Here is a 17,140-nt window from a genome sequence, read left to right on the forward strand (position 1 = left end):
CTCTTCATTCCTTGGTGCCGGCCCTGATGGCGGGTGCACATAAATGCCCCGATGGGCGCCATGGCACCCACGGACAACGCGTTGGGGACCACTGACCTAGTCTGACATCCTGAATAATATTATGACTTAGTATTCCACCCAGTGATTCCTACATCAAGCCCGTAACTTGTCATTGAGATAGAGCATCTCTTTTAGAGAGACCTCTAATCTTGATTTAAAGATTTCAGGAGGTGGAGAAGCCACAAAATCCCTAAGAAAGCTGTTTCAATGGTTAATTGCCTTGACAGTTAAAAATGTATGCCTTATTTCTAAGTCTGACTCCGTCCAGCTTCAGATTCCAGACATTGGATCTTGTCATATCTTTGTCTGCTAACTTAAAAAGCCCTTGACTGATCAAACCACCTCTTCAAAGCCCTAGGGAGTCCCAGAGAAAAGACAATGTTAAAATGGAATTATGGCTCTAAATTTGTATCAGTAACTTTGGGGAAAGACTTGATAGAATATTTTATTTTACATATACCAAGCATTAGAAGGCCAGGACATTTTAAGTTAAGGATACCTGCAAAACACCAAAATGTTATGAAAGTATAGAAAGGAAAGAGTTAAGGTTCTCTAAACCACCTTAACTCTGATCCTGTATGCTCACCTCGTTTCACGTGAGTTCATGAGACAATCCATACCTTCTACAGGGTAAGGTAATATTCCAGATTCAGTGTATAAACGTAAGCACCAATTGCCGACTACAAAAATACCACCTTCAAAGCCAGATTCTCCTCCATTTCTCTGCCCACTGACATACCAGCTACACCAACAGTTGCCCAATTACCACACACATATGCCCCCCAAAACAATGTGCCACACCCAACCAACTACTCAGTATAATTAAGAGACTACAGGAGAAACACATTACATACCACATATCACTTTCACCTATCCTTGTTCCAACAGAAGCCTCAGTCACAGGCAGCCACCTTGTCCCTGTACATTTTACAAGTACTACACAGATTCCAGAGGAACCTCATTTAATGAAAGACGTGACAGGCCAGGACCAGATGTATTTTGAATGGCAGTTATGGGAGAAGAGTTACAGTTCAATAGAAAACTTTGAGTCTACATTTCCAGATTTTGAAACACCTGGTATCTTTGCTTGTTGTGTTGGGTTTTTTTTTTTTTTTTTTGTTCTGAAGATGTATACTCTCAAAAATTTCCATGACAAAAAAAATAAAAAAAAAATTAAGTACAGGGGATCTATTAAGGTGGGTTTTTAAGCTATTGTTTTGAATTTACAATCTTAAGTTTAATTTTCTCTAAAACTTGTACAGTTACAAGAAAATGTCTATCCGACTTATAGATTTCACTGATATCTCCCCCTCACTTTGTAAGATCACTTAAAACATGCAAGGTTGGATTTTTTTTTTTATTATTATTTTTATTTTTTAAATCATAGATGTCAGGGGAGGTTTTGGGGTTTTGGCTGGGGGGGGGTGGCTTTTATAGCCGTATGGATGCAAAGGATGCAAGTAATAAAGAGAAGGTTAGGAGGATATGACAAGTCATCTCGCCACAAGTATTTAAAGGTGTATGGCCTGAGATCCCTTGCTGCACATCCTGCATGTAATGCTCCAGAACACTTCCACTATCAAAGGCATTCCGACAAAAATGCCCCATTTATAGTTGTCAATAGATCAACATAGGAAGAGTGAATGTCAAAAACTCGAATATAAAGCAGTCTAATTACTACATCGTTTAAGACAGCCTCAACCACTTTGTATTTTCACACTGCTTTTGTTGTTTTTTCTTTACTGGGGGGGGGGGGGAGCAAGCACACACACGCTGTAGGGTGTTTCCCTCCTTATCTGGTGGCGGCAATGGGGTCATCAGAGTGACCTATTCAAAAGGTTCCTTCCTTTGAAGATACCAATCTTTTTTGAGGAACTCTTTTCCCTTCCTCCTTCAAAGAGCGTTCAACAAACAGCCCACTTTCAAATGTGATCTCAGCGTTTACCTCCATCTATAAGCCCAATACATTTCAGGGTGTTTTACTGCTTAGAGTACTGGCATAAGATCTACTCTCACTTCTTCCAACTAAGAATCTGTGCATGACCCCAAATCTTAAGATGGCTCCACTCGAATAATCACTTACAGAATTTTTAGGCCCAAATCCTGCTATTTTTCCTACTTACTTGAATGGGAACAGGATCTGGCTCTTACTACTGGAGAAGGGGGCTCTAGCAAGAAATAAAACTGAAGCAATGGAAGGAAGCCTGCTGCCTAAGCCAGGTGCCAATCACAGCAAAGCAAGGGTTAACCAATACCAGAAGGATCTTATTTCAGGAAATCAACTTCAACCATGCTGAAAGAACTTGTATGCAGAAAAGAAAAGGATAAAACAAGCTCTCTCACCACACAAGTATGTAAAGGAGTATGGTGCACAACCAACAAGTACTAATATCGTGGCTCATTTTGTTTTGCTGAGGCTTTAATTTTATGTTCAGATTTATACTTTAAAAAAATCATTTGAATTGTTAACAGTAGCTTATTAAAATATATATTTGAAAATGAGCGTTACAGTTGATTTGTGGGGCAGCTAAATTTTACAGACAGGTTGGAGTTTTGAGTAATTTTGTTCATGAAGTGCCAGCCACACAAGGTCACATTTGCCATAACAGAATGATTCCATTAGTTCACATCTGCCTTAACCAACAAACACATGTTTCTTCACTAATGAATTTTGGACCAATAACTTTTATGTCCATCACCTGGCTGAAATAAATGCATTACAGTTTTTGGTCTAAGTAACACATTTTTATGGCAGATACATAGCTAACTGGATAAGACTGAGCTTTTCTTCTAGTATGTGAACACCAAGATGACCTTAATCTGTCAAAAACATATGCTGAAAAGTAAATGAGCCATAATTTTGAAGCTCTTTTACAAGGTAAGCAAAATATCACATTGTCAAACAAAAGAAAGTCATTTCTGCCTCATCTTTATGCCTAAAACGCATTTTGTTATAACCATATTGTAGACTCTTACTACAGTCATTCAAGAAAGACAACAAAATTCTGCACTCCTTGTAAGAAAAGCTATATTTGTTATCTTGAGTCTCTTAAAATTAAGGGCAGAAATGAAAATATTAAATAGATCTTGGTATTTGAATGTTTAATATTCGAAGTTTAAATCTGGACTTTTAAAAAAGTTAGGATAATCAAATTATATAGAAAATCTGGTTTTACAGTATGCATGTGATTGTCTGGGGGTGAACGAGACTATTAAATATTATAATTCCATTAAGTCAGACTTCATAATTCATTTCTGAAAAGTCCCAAAATCTTTCAGAAAAAGAAACATGCTTCTAATGTGGACATTAACAAGTTACCTTAATATTGTATTTACTCTATCCAATAAATTACTGCATGTTTACCGCATTTTCCTGGCAAACGAGAATTAGTACTAGAAATAGTGTAATCAATTACATAACATTATATTTAAAAACCATACTGTTCAGGATATATATCAGAGTAAAACTATCAGGAAAATGTACTAGCTTGAAAAAGTTGTGTTAGAAAACATACCTCTATATCCTGTATTATCTTTGGGTATAATGACCTGTAAAATGAATTTGGAGGGCCATCTGTGGGTCTGTTTTTAAACAGGTACTGATCCCTAACAAAAAACAAACAAACAAAAAGTTATATTTTCCAGTACGACATGTTAAACCAAAAATCCCTGCACGATGGATAACTGCACTAAGCTACAACTTAGCATATACATTCTCAAACAATACTTTTGATACCTTAAAGTCATTTAACCCACACAAAAGACAATGTCTAAAGGGCTATACACCTCAATAACAACTGTATTTTAAAATATCTGAGGTTCAAAAAAGGAAATCATTTTCTTTCATTGTGTTCAGTAAATAGGGATTTGCTATTTTGACAGGCTTTTTTAGATTCCTGAGTTTCCCACCTTTGCCAGGTCTTGAGTCAGAGTCAGCAGTTTCATTGTCATGCTATTACAGAGCGCATTAAAGCAAGATGCTAGAGAGGAAAAACACACTGAGGGACCTCCCCCTCTACTTTCAGAGACTTGAAAAAGATGGGAAAACCCAGTTATGCCAAATCTGAAACAAAGTATTACCAAGAAAGAAATGTTTCAGAAAAGGAGTACTTGTGGCACCTTAGAGACTAACAAATTTATTTGAGCAAAAGCTTTCGTAAGCTACAGCTCACTTCACTGGATGAAATGCAGTGGAAAATACAGTGGGGAAATTTATATATAGAGAGAATATGAAACAATGGGTGTCAGGTAAGGTGAGCTATTTCCAGCAGGAGAGGGAAAAAACCTTTTGTAGTGATAATCAAGGTGGGTCATTTTCAGCAGTTGACAAGAACGTCTGACAGGAACAGTGGGCAGTGGACGGGGGGGGATAAATATGTGTTTTACTTTGTGTAATGACAGATTTCAGAGTAGCAGCCGTGTTAGTCTGTATTCACAAAAAGAAAAGGAGTACTTGTGGCACCTTAGAGACAAATAAATTGGTTAGTCTCTAAGGTGCCACAAGTACTCCTTTTCTTTTTGTGTAATGACACATTCATTCCCTGTCTTTAATCAAGCCTAAGTTAATTGTATCCAGTTTGCAAATTAATTCCAATTCAGCAGTCTGAATTGAGTCAATTTCACTTGACAAAGTACCTAACAAGCATATTGAGTAGCTTTCTGTACTCAGTGTTGCACATTACAGTTCAGAGGTAATATGGATAAATATGCAAAAAAACTGCTAAAGTGAAACTTTGCAGAGTAAAATTTACCATAAGAACTCAAAAGCGAAAAGCAATGGGGTGGGTAGGGAAATGGAGCAAGATATCTGACCAAAAAGGGAGCAAATTAAATAAGTACAGATTTTTAATACCATTTATGACCCCCTCCCTTCCTAACCACCCCTTACCCCCACACTTTTCCATAGAAGATTTCAGAGGAGTAACAATACCATAAATTTACCTTTTGGCAGAACACTGGATTAGGGACACTTGTTACGAATAGCCTACAAAGCTGGGTGAATTAGTTTACATATTGCTGTGGTACTTACCAACCCCTTCTTTCAGAGAGCCCTTTCCACAGTGGATCAGTGCGCACCATTCTCTCAATCAATTTTTTCCATAGCATTCCCTCAGAGATGACTCTCTGCCATTCCTTACACACCAGCTCTGCTGCACAGAGCGATCTGGCATCAAGATAAGAAAGGATATTTTCTGCTATGTGATCTAAGCCTTGCTCTACAAAAAAAAAAAAAAATAATCAAAAATGTCAGTCTTGACAGTAAACCACTAAATGATCTCAGCTTGCATGTACACTCAGGAAAAAGATAACGTGGTTCTACTTAAGGCACTAGAGCAGTAATAACACAAATATTTGTTTTATAGAAAGGCTTAGTGCTGTATCATTATGAATAAATTACCTAACACTGCACAAGAAAATAAAGTGGCATTATGATCTAACAAATCAAACTTGAAAATGAAGTACTAATAACCAGAGAAAAACACTCCAACTGCACTGAAAATCAAGCTTAGGAGTTAGATAAGAAAATACAACTACTAGTAAGGAAGCAATGAATTCAAATTGATACAAGAAGCAACATTTTGAACAAGTTAATAATTCTTTATCCTCTATTTCTAACATCTTTTGCATACCAGAATTCCACTCTATGAAAGCTGGGCTATGCGAGTAAATCAGCACAGTGCATTAATAGCACAACAATTATTCTGCAGCTCCTGGACTTCAAATCATGGGCCTTTTCTGCTCCATGTTAATTCCACCACAGATGTGGGGCAGGAATGCTGAACTCTTTTTCAGAATATTATAGTTTGCTAAATGACAACACAAATGAAACATTTCCTATTTCTCTTCCCTTACCATTCTTCCTTTTTATGATTAACTCCTACCCTGGCAATGTAGAGTAAGTAAACACAGTATATGATCAGATTCCTCTTGAGCAAATGCAGACATATCCTTGTGAGATGGTCAGGAGAGGTATTGGGAAGGATGCTGTAGAGCAGCATTTCTCAACTTTGGTCACCGCAGCCACCAGGGGGTTTTCTTGTGGCTACAGCCCCCTGGGCAGTGATTAGGGAGAAGTGGGGAGCGGCAAAGCATTCACCCCTTCCCAGGGGCCACCAGTAGGGGTTTGGCCCTGCCTGCCTCTGGAGCCACAGACACCAGAGAAGCAGACAACCAGTGTGAGTTCCCCCCTTTCCCAGGGACAGTGGGGCTCAGGCTTCTGGCTTCAGCCCTGGGGTGTTGGGCTGCAGGATCTGGCCATGGGGCTTTGGGTTCCAGCAGCGGAGCTTCAGGCTCCATCCCCCAGTTGTGGGGCTTTGGGATCTGGCCCCAGGCTCAAACCCCCCCATCACCCATGGCCTCCACTGCCTCACTACCCCCCTCTCTATTCAGAGCTTCATTTATCCCCTGGCTTGCCAGGGCTGAGTAAGTCTATTGTGAAAAGCAATATTAACAAACATACAAATATCAGTTTTCACAGGAGCAGACTTGCTAGCTAGCAAGTCTAAAAAGAAAACAGCAACCAAAGAAACAACAAAAAAGAGAAGAATGTGCAAAGCACCTTATTTTGTTTCTATTCTGTTTAGGTCCATAAAGAATAGAGACAACTGTACATTATTTTTATTATTGAGTCTGAAAAAACCCTACATAAATTACAATGATTTCGACATGTGCATATTTATTTGTTTTTCCCAAAGTAAAATAAGTATTTTAGGAAAAATTGTCAGAGCGGCCACCCCCAAGAGTTGGTGGCTGCACTCTAAGGCCACCAAAAAATTTCTTGTTCGAACCCCTTGTGAGAACACTTTCTAATGTCAAGGTTAAAACACATCTCTTCCATTAAGACATTACCACAACCTGAGAACATGCTGCATGACCACTCCTGAACTTACTTCAGAAGCTAAGGAGGCTCAACTTGACCTTTGTCTGTCCCTTCCAGTCCTACATTTCTGTGATTCTATAATTTATATAGAAGAATTTGGATAAACCTAATTTGACTTGGTAATTGCAAAATCTGCGTCATCATCTTCAGAAAGTGCTTTGTTATTGATTCTGGATTGCATGGATATCATTTAAAACTGCTCAATAGCCATTTCTTCTGCCATTTCCTCTCTTCCCTTCACCTTTCATTAATTTCCACAAAGCTTGCCTAATTAATATGCAGTTCAGTGAAGGACTCTATAAAAACATTTTTAAATAGATCTCTTCTTAAATTAATACTATTTTCTTTGCTCTTCAGCACTGCTAAGTTTAAACGAGGCCATCAAGAGGCACAGTAGCAAGTGAAAGAAATTGTCACCCAGAAGCTTTTACACTTGGCAAAGAAATCCTTGACATATACTATTTGCTACAATTTGACATTCTATCTGCTAAATCTAAGGTATCTATACTGGAATTCTCTGATTAGTGCTATTTTTAATATGGCAGAAATCCAGGCTCTTTGAAATGAGTAATGGACCTAATAGTGATTTCCCAGTGGACGAGTGATGGACCTCTCTCAGTAGGCCTTTTCACCAATCCACCAATGATGCTTAAGTGGGTATATTCTTCTGAAAGTAGGATCCTAATTCTTTTAAAGACTAATCTGAATATATATCCCTGACCTGCTATCTAAATTGTTTCTACCTTTGTTCAGCTGTAAATGAGCTCAATCTGCTTATTAGCTAGTACTCTTGATAGAAATTAATATCTAGACTAAAGATAAGATGCATAAGGGAATGCCTGCAGCACCCCATATAAATAATCAAATACACTGATATATTGGAAAACCATTGGGTACATCTCCACTAACTTCAGTGGAGTTGTATGCATCACTGACATTACCCAAAACACCTAAAAGTTTAACTTTGTAGTCCAGCTGTTGAATAAAGATTACCTTATCTGATGGGTTCTGTTACGAGGGAACATGGTACAGAACAATGACCTGCATCTGTCTGAGTAGGTGAGCTAGTTTCTGGACATTTGTGTGTTTGGACTTTGGCAAGAGAATGTAGTTGATCTACAAGGTGTGTCCAAGCAAACAATAGTCTAAAAATGCAGCCATTGCAATATGCCTCTTCCAGTAATCAGAGCTTTCAAACTAGAAATTAATGTTCTCAGAATATAATTACATCTGCTGCAGAGTGCATGACAGCAGCAAGTGTAATTAGAAAACAACGGCCACCTGGAAGAACGTCTTCTCTCAATCGCTGAATAAATGCATTAACTTCCTTGGTCAAGCCAATATTTGAGTAACTGATCTGGAAACTTGGAACTCTAGGGAACAGACTGAGAAATACAGAGCTAAACATATTTTCTTGATATGACTTCTGGCATCTCTTGCAGCCAAAGAAGGGAGCTCTGCCAATGGGCTCTCATTTGGTATAACTTTCCTTTACTTGTGAGTCTCTTTTGACTCCATTGTCACAAAAATGGCATTGCTAAAGTCTCTCTTTGGCCCAGGAAGTTTAGGTTTGTCAGAATTTGATGGTAAAGGATATGATTTAATCATCAATTCTGTGACTTTAATGGATCTCAGTGAATTCTTTGGCTTCATCCTCCGCCGGACTGGCTGCAGCTGGGGCTGGAGTTCCCCTCTCCCCTGCAGCTGTGGGCTGACGCCAGAGCTGTATTGTGTGTGCTCCCCCTCGGGCCTGGGCCCAGAGCTATTCTTCCCCTCTTCCCCAATTGCCAGAGCCGTCCCCCCAAGCAGCCAGGGCTGGAGTTGGAGCTGTCCTCCCCGGAGCAGCAGCAGGAACTGTCAGTCATGTGTCATTCTCTCCTCCCATCCCCCACCCCGGTGCTTGGGCTCTCGGTCAGGGCCACCCCGACAGTTATTTTTAGTAAAAGTCAAGGAGAGGTCGACGGCTTCCATTAACTTTTGTTTACTGCCTGTAACCTGTCCATTTACTAAAAATAACTGACGAAACCATAACCTTGCTAATGAAGTACCACTTTTGCCAGCAGGAGCACTGGTGCAAGCTTATAAATTATCTCTGCAGAGATGATGCTGGAGTAGTATCTGTTCTCTCTCTGTAGTTAGAGGTATTTAAATTGTAATATTATACTGGCTTTATAAAGCCAAAATAAAGAGGGTTACCCATTTCTGGGATTTATGATACAGTAGCTAAGGCAAAATAATTCTCTGGTGACATCCTGTGGATAGTTACCCATATCCTTGGAGAGAGGATGCTAAGGTTTCTCAACTGGTTGTCAAACTATCAAATTCCTCAACATTGCATTTATTTTTGGTCCACTTAATCTTACTGAAACATCTGAGTTTAACTTAGTCTTTGGACTTAGTCATGGACTGCTTTTGCGTTTGGTTTAGCTGTAGAGATTTCTTATAAATATTGCTACTAGTGTAAATCATTCAATATTTGCTTTATGACGACAGGCTCAAGATAATGAACCATGAGCCATTATAATTGTCTTGTATTTAAAAACGTCATTCAAATGACTGGAGTAGGATAACTAATTCTGATTTGCCTCTTCTTAGTTTACAAAGGGCTTGTCTACACTACCCCTTAAGTTGATGTAACTTATATCGCTCGGGGGGGTGGGGAAGAGATGGTGTCATCTACTAGGTCAGTAACCCTGTCAAAGAAGGCAATTAGGTTGGTTTGGCATGGATTTGTCAAGAAGAAATCCATGTTGGCTATTCCTTATAATCCTATTAACCTCTAGGCGCTTACAAACTGATTGTTTAATAATTTTTCCCAGTATCTTTCCAGGTATTGAAGTTAGGTTGACCAGTATGTAATTCCCTGGTTCGTCTTTGTTCTCCTTTAAAATAGGTACTATATTTGCCCGACATAAAATAATTGCTAACACTTCCGAGATTGCTTCAGCTAGTTCCAAGTACCCTGCTGATTTGAATACATGTAACTTATCTAAATATTCTTTAACTTTGTCTTTAACTATTTTGGTTTTCAATTCTTCCCCCTGGTTGTTAATATTAATTGTATTCAGTGTCTGGTAACCTTTTTAGTGAAGACTGATGCAAGAGAGGCATTAAACATGTTAGCCATCTTCATGTCATCAGTTATTAGCTCTCCTTCCCTGCTAAGTAGAGGACCTACACTTGCCTTCATCTTTCTCTTGCTCCTTATGTATTTAAAGAACCTTTTATGTCCCTTGCTAGGTGTAACTCATTTTGTGCTGTAGCCTGTTTGTCACTATATGTTTGTGCTATTCTTTGTACTCCTCCTCAGCAATTCATCCATCTTTCAACTTTTTGTAGGATTCCTTTTTGATTTTCAGATCCTTAAAGAATTCCTGAGGCAACCATACTGGCCTTTTACTATTCGTCCTATCTTTCCTATATCATCAAGTTCAAACAAGCAAGCCTTTTTCAGTAGGCGGTTCCCAACTTTCATTGCCTCCAAAATGGCAATTCCCTTTCTGATTATGGATCTTAACAGTTATCAGGACTGCACCAATATCACCAGCTATGTCAGCATATTTAAGCAGACATTTGAGGTATTCTCTATCGCATGATCATTATGGTAAACTTGTTCTTCCAACCTGCACCTGTCCCACTAATTCTAATACATATTGCAATTCTAATTTTCTAAATCCTGCTTTTCTTTAGGACAATTTTGCCAAAAGACCATTCTCTCATTTGATTCTGCTCTTATTTCATTAACTTTTTGAAAAAATTCAATCATGAAGTGGTCATTTTAAAAGTTATTTTTAAATAACTGATTTGATATAGTGAAATCAAATGTAGTAATTTGTAGCAAACAGTAAGAACACCTTCACAGGCTAAAAATAAGGAAGGCAATAAAGCTGTACTGACTGGACCATTTTCATTTGATGCTGTGGGAGGTGCAGGAGATTTTTTTTGAGATTTCAGTAGAAAACTGCTAGTTAAACACTGTGGCTTAAGTCGACCTTTTAACAAGCTCAGATCAATAACCTTAAGAGTACTTATACAGAACAACTACATCTAGTGTCTAATAAATTAATGCAATGCCATATTCTCAATGCAGGATACTAACCATCCCCAACACACAGGACAAGCAAATCAACATTAGACAAAGGAAAAATAAAATACTTTTTACATTAGCATTAATAACTTCCAAAGTGAATGGAGTGCTGGAGATGGCGATTAATCCTTTTACCCCGATACTGTAACATAGGGGTTACTGGATAAACAAAAAGGTTCCCAGGCTCCCATTCCACTGTATTGTTTTCATCTCAAAAGCCTCTATACAGCCCTTGCTCCAGGTCCCACTCACTGACCTGCCTCTCCAAACTACTTGCTTAGTTTTCCCTACCCCTGTAATTCTACAAAAATACAGGGTAAAGATGTTAACATGCCTAACAGTGATATTTAGATAAATGGTTAGGTAAGCAATGAATCCACAGACAATTAAAAGGTGATATAGCTCTGTTTGGCTGATAATTTAGTTGTATCACACCCTGCGACAACACTAAATACAAAAACTTTGGTATTAACTGTAAAAACTGAAATCTACAGAACATTTGTTGTAATAGATCAGAAAGTGCATACATAACCTAGTGTTCTGAGGGAACTAAACTTAAGTTATAATAATACAAAAATACATTAAACTGCTGGACCATCTAGCCTCTAGAAGTCATTTTTAAAATGAGCTAAATGATTCTGGTGCCCACATAATTAGCTTTTTACAGAATCAGCAGATCTGAAAATTCTGAATTTGTCAATCCGTACCTCCAAAACTCCAGTTATCTCCCAGTGTAAACTATAGAAATGTTATCTTTCCCTTCTAACGTAAGGTACTTTCTATCATCTGCAGCTTGCAAAAGAACAGAGGCACTGGAGCTGTCTGCAGACTCAGGAAAAAAATAATGCATCAGTTACGCTAGGTTCACATTGGAAGGTTATCTTCACAACCACAAGAACTAGAACTTTTTTTAAAATGAAAGCTTAGATTCTGCAAAAGTTGATGCCTGAGAAAGTTTCCTACTTGTCACTGACAAGTGGACTTTCCAAACCCTGGTTAATGAAGTTTACCACAAAAGCTAAATGCTCTCTTTACCATTACAACCCTCATTCTCAATCACACAGCAATGGTACTGCACTCACCCATGAGAGCAATTACTAACAGGTGAGCTAATAGAAAATCATGCAAGACTGCTAAACATGTGTAGGATGTATAGTCCAGGTGATGAATAATTACCAGGTAAGAACAAGAGATTGAAATAAGTTACAGGGGACACTACTGGGTTAGTGGTAAAACAGGCACATTTTTAAAATTACGTTTTTGCCCCGCAGAACACCATTTATCTTGACTTCAACTCTTATGGTCGGGGGAGTTTCTAACCAAATCTGCTTGCAAGCAGGAACACAAACATTCAATCAGGAGAGAAAATGTTAAGAAAAAAGGCAATAATTTGTAAGTTAACACAAAAAGGTAAAGGTTTACATAGGTTCCATTTGAACACTGCATTTTTCTCTTTGGGATGCAGGGGTGTTAGTAACTTTATGATTAACCTTAAACAAACATGCATAATTGAAGTTTATCCAGCAATTATTCAACCATATACCTGAAGAAAGGTGAGAGCAGACACACTTCAGACACTGATTTACTTTACATTTTTGAGCAATGTAATCAAGTGCCAGTCTTTCAAACATGGCATGAAATGTATCTTCCTTCAAAATGTCAAACGTAGAGAAATAATTCCAAATGGAAAAAAGTGACAGGGCAAATATATTACGAAAGTTCATATTAAGTTAGCATAAAAGCTAAATCTTATACATTTATCTGTTACTGCCATCTCCTGGTAATAAACAAAATGATTATGCTCCCTAAAATAAACTGGAATATTTGCCTTAGTTATTTTATGTTCTGTAGAGCTATAGTTAACTGTTTTAGCTACTGAAATAAATTACATTTTAATAGCATGAGCTCATCAAATGTGAAAATGTTTTATTACTAGTCAAATGTGCTTATGCTGTCTTGTACATAAAAACAATAATGGAAGTATGATTTAATTTTGAAGCCCCTTCCATGGTGAAGGGGCTAGTGCCACTTTTGTTATTTTCTCAATGGCACAAACATTGTAAAACTGAGCTTGAACAAATTCAGAGAGCCTTTTTCCAAAAGGAAAAAACAGCTTGGTTTTCAAAATTAGTTAAGGCTGTTAAATGACAACAGTGGACTTATCACTCAAAAACTCAAAGCATATAAAAACCGAAAGCCTCATACATTTTACACTGCTCACATAATCAAGTATAAAAACTCATCTGAGAAAACTATATAAAGTGTATTAAAAACTGTTGATGTACAATAAAATTAGTTATATCCGAATCTCATATATGTAGTACACGCATATGTAATTTATATATAAGAATGGCCATACTGGGCCAGACCAATGGTCATCTGGCCCAGTATCCTGTCTTCCAGCAGTAGCTAGTGCCAGATGCTTCAGAGGGAATGAACAGAACAGGACAATTTATTGAGTGATCCATCTCATCATCCAGTACCAATTTCTAACAGTCAGAAGTTTAGACTCGCAGAGAATGGGGGTGCGAAAGCATATGCTTTCAGACAAGAGAGTTGGGTTTAAATTTTGAGGTTAAAGATGGAACAGCATTTTGATCATAAGGAAATTTGTTATGTAGTGATGAAATATGCATTTCCTTGTACTTTATTAGAATACACATTTATGTTCATTATGTAGGTAGACATTTGTGAGGTCCTTAGACATTTCTTTCTTTTAATCACTTGGGGTTTTTAAGTGATGTCATATTTATATTATATTTAGCAATTTAAACTTTTTAAAACAATGTTTTTGGTTTTGCAATTTCTTCTAATTGCATCTTCTTGTGAAAGCAAGACTTTTAAAAAAAATTAAGTGTGTTGACTAGATCATTAGATTATTAAATCAGAGCGAAGTGAGCTGATGGAACTAACAGTAGTCAGGAAACCATCTTTCCATCTCAACATCCATCTCTCTTCATTTTTAATATGTCAACTTGAACGATGAAAACTCATGCCTAGTTTTCAAATAATGGGGATAAAAAAATATGAACCTTTGAAAACTGTCACTTGTACAAGTCAGTGTCCAAAGCTACCTAAAGTTTCAAATTTGGTAGAGCAATGATATTTCAATGGGTAGAAAAAGAACAAAAAATCATTATAAGCTTCATAAAAAATGTCTCCTTCCTGAAATTTTAAGTCTTAACCTCAAAAATGCTTAAATTATTCAAAAGTTTCAACACACTCCAGTTGTCAATGAAATATAAACCCTAAAAATCAGACAGCCTGATATTTTAAATTTTGAACTACAAAGAAAAACCAACAACCAGCCTTTTGATGGAATCTCTGGCTGCAACCTGGGCATGGGTGCACTACCAAGTTGGTGTCATCTTCTGCAACATCTAAGTTTCATTTTAAACAATGAAGTTTCTAGCCATTATAGCTAAGAGAGAACTTTCCACACATGAATTGATTGTGAACCGTTGCAGTGATGTCTCCCCAAGCCCACAATGTTTCCTGTACTGCAAAATGAACACTCAGGGGAAGATGCTCTTGCATGCAGCATGCAATCTTACTACCACTGAAGTCAGAGGCAAAAAACTATTTATCTCAATAGAAGCAGAATCCAAACTATCCATACATTTCTAACATTTTAGTCCAATCATAATTTTAGACAGCATGAGTTTTCATGAAGATTTGACTATTCAAAAAGTTTGAAGGGGCAACAACAAGTTATTTTGGAGTTAAGATACAAATGTTAGACAACTCTGTAAAAAAAAATTACTAACTTGTACTTGAAAACATAGTTGGTTAATTTTATTCAGACTTGACAAGAATTCTCTTTTGCTTTCCGAGTAGTTGTGGTACTAATTAGGTCAAAACTATTTTTCAACCCAAAGTTAAAGAAGTTAAAATAAGATGTTAGAATGGAAGTTAGATCCAACCAGCTACCATCTTTCCAATCTCAGAATTAAGACAGTGATGCACATTTCATGGTCCATTAATCCACATCTCAGGTGACTGAAAGCACACAGCTGCAACACACTTGAGGTGCGTATTAATAGACCAATACCAATAAAACATAGTGGTGTGTCTATGGATCCACTATGAAATTAAACTAGATACAAATAAGAGTTTCCTGATTTAACTGTTACTCTGCACACAACGAAACTCAATTAACTCATATTAAGAAAAAATGCTCCTTTTTAAGAAGGGGGAAAGAACTGCAGTATTTTTTTGGTGTTATCGACATACACCAAGTTTCCACTCTGGAAAGCCACCTGTAGAGTGTAATTACCCAGAAATATTTTGCCCAGTATGCCTTGATTCTTCAATTTTTTTTACAGGTAATTCACATCATAAATGTAATGTTAGGTTTCAGAGTAGCAGCCGTGTTAGTCTGTATTCGCAAAAAGAAAAGGAGTACTTGTGGCACCTTAGAGACTAACCAATTTATTTGAGCATAAGCTTTCGTGAGCTACAGCTCACTTCATCAGATGCATTCAGTGGAAATGCATTCAGCTGTAGCTCACGAAAGCTTATGCTCAAATAAATTGGTTAGTCTCTAAGGTGCCACAAGTACTCCTTTTCTTTTTTCATAAATGTAATGTCCACATTTAGTTATATCAAATCAAACTAAAAATGTGAACATGTGTACTTTATCCAAATGAATTCAGCAGTAACATGTCCAAAGCCTAGCTACTACGACAGGCCCATTATTAGTACCTCTGACAGCAAGCAGGAATCTCTCATTCAACTCATATTTTAAAAAACATATGTAGTTCAGATCCAGAATACCATCAAAAGTCTACAAATACACATTTTACACTTCATGTCTGTTTACAGATTTAAAAAAACACACACTTGGAACTGAAAGAGACCATAAACTAAACATTTTCCTTAATAAGCTCGTCTAGCATTTATTAGTATACTTTTCAGAGAAACAAAACATCCCCCCCCCGAATGTTCTGGTAGTTTTATATAGAACAGTGAAAAGGTACAGCTGCTGGTGATTATAGGTACCAGATGAAGGTTTGGTTTAATTTCAATAATAAATTAAAACAATTAAAATCCACAGAGATTTCAAAGCTCAATGTGTAAATATCACTCTGTATGAAAATGAAACCCAAATGCGGGATGTCAATTCCATGCAACTGACTAAAGCTGGATATGAAACAGTAGCTTAGATCATGAGACTGCACAGATTTTTGTTATTTTAGAAACAAATTTCAAAGAACTTTGGCAGGATTTTACTTGCTCAATACAGTGTACAACTTTTTTACATACAAAACAGCTGCAGAAGGGACCTTATTTTTCTAGGCAAAGGCAACATAAGATATTATTACAGAGGTCGAAGTTGCATGCTGACTAAAAAAATCCATGATTTGCATAAGAACATGCAAAGTATTGTAAAATTCATTTAACTTTCATTGAACCTTTATTAATTAAGGCACAAAGGTGAAATCAGTTACTCTTACAATGTAATTACCTTTTATTATGAATTAATGTCTTTTCAGTACAAATAATATTTGACATACTAAAAGAAACATAGTCAGCATATTTAGAAGAATCAGAAGCCTTTCTTAATCAGCCTGAAAACTGTAAAAGGCAAGTAACATGGTATCTGCAACAAAACTGATTTGACAATCTCTGGCAATATCCTATCTCCTTTGTGAAGTAGTAAAGATTTGCCTTTAGTTTGAATGATATACCATTTTTCCTTTAATAACAGTACTTACTAACCACAACCTAACCCTGTAAGAACAAACCCTGTAGACTAAACATTCTACCACTGCTTTTTGAAAAGCATACCATAATTATCACTTTTTCCACTGAAGAGAAAGGAAGCCAGAGACCACAAACATTTTCCATTTTCCTAGCATTCGCACAGGTGTAAAATTCAGAATGGACAGTACCAAGCAAAGACTACTTAAACTTCTTCCTTTGAAGTCTGAAAAAGGGAGCTTAATTCTTTCAGACAAGTTATTTTCAAAAACAGGTAGTTTTTAAGAGTATCTTTTTACATAGTTTTAGCCAAATATGGGATTAATTTATAACAGCTCAGAGCAAACTGCCTGGAACTTTTATATGAGAGTTATTCATGCACTACATAACTACATGTTTTCCTGATATTT

General features: G+C 37.1%; 1 protein-coding gene across 7 annotated transcripts in view; it reads right to left on the reverse strand.

The window, feature by feature from the left end:
- FBXW11 (F-box and WD repeat domain containing 11) overlaps positions 1–17,140 on the reverse strand; it is a 128,425-nt gene that overhangs the window by 31,581 nt on the left and 79,704 nt on the right. For all 7 annotated transcript variants that reach the window (XM_048860452.2, XM_048860449.2, XM_048860454.2 and 4 more), the window contains 2 exons: positions 5,090–5,276; positions 3,576–3,666 (listed from right to left, as the gene is read on the reverse strand). In XM_048860452.2, coding sequence (XP_048716409.1) covers positions 3,576–3,666; positions 5,090–5,276 — 278 coding nt within the window. The remainder of the gene's footprint in view (positions 1–3,575; positions 3,667–5,089; positions 5,277–17,140) is intronic.

Source organism: Caretta caretta, chromosome 8 (assembly GCF_965140235.1).
Source record: "Caretta caretta isolate rCarCar2 chromosome 8, rCarCar1.hap1, whole genome shotgun sequence".
Lineage (NCBI taxonomy): Eukaryota > Metazoa > Chordata > Testudines > Cheloniidae > Caretta > Caretta caretta.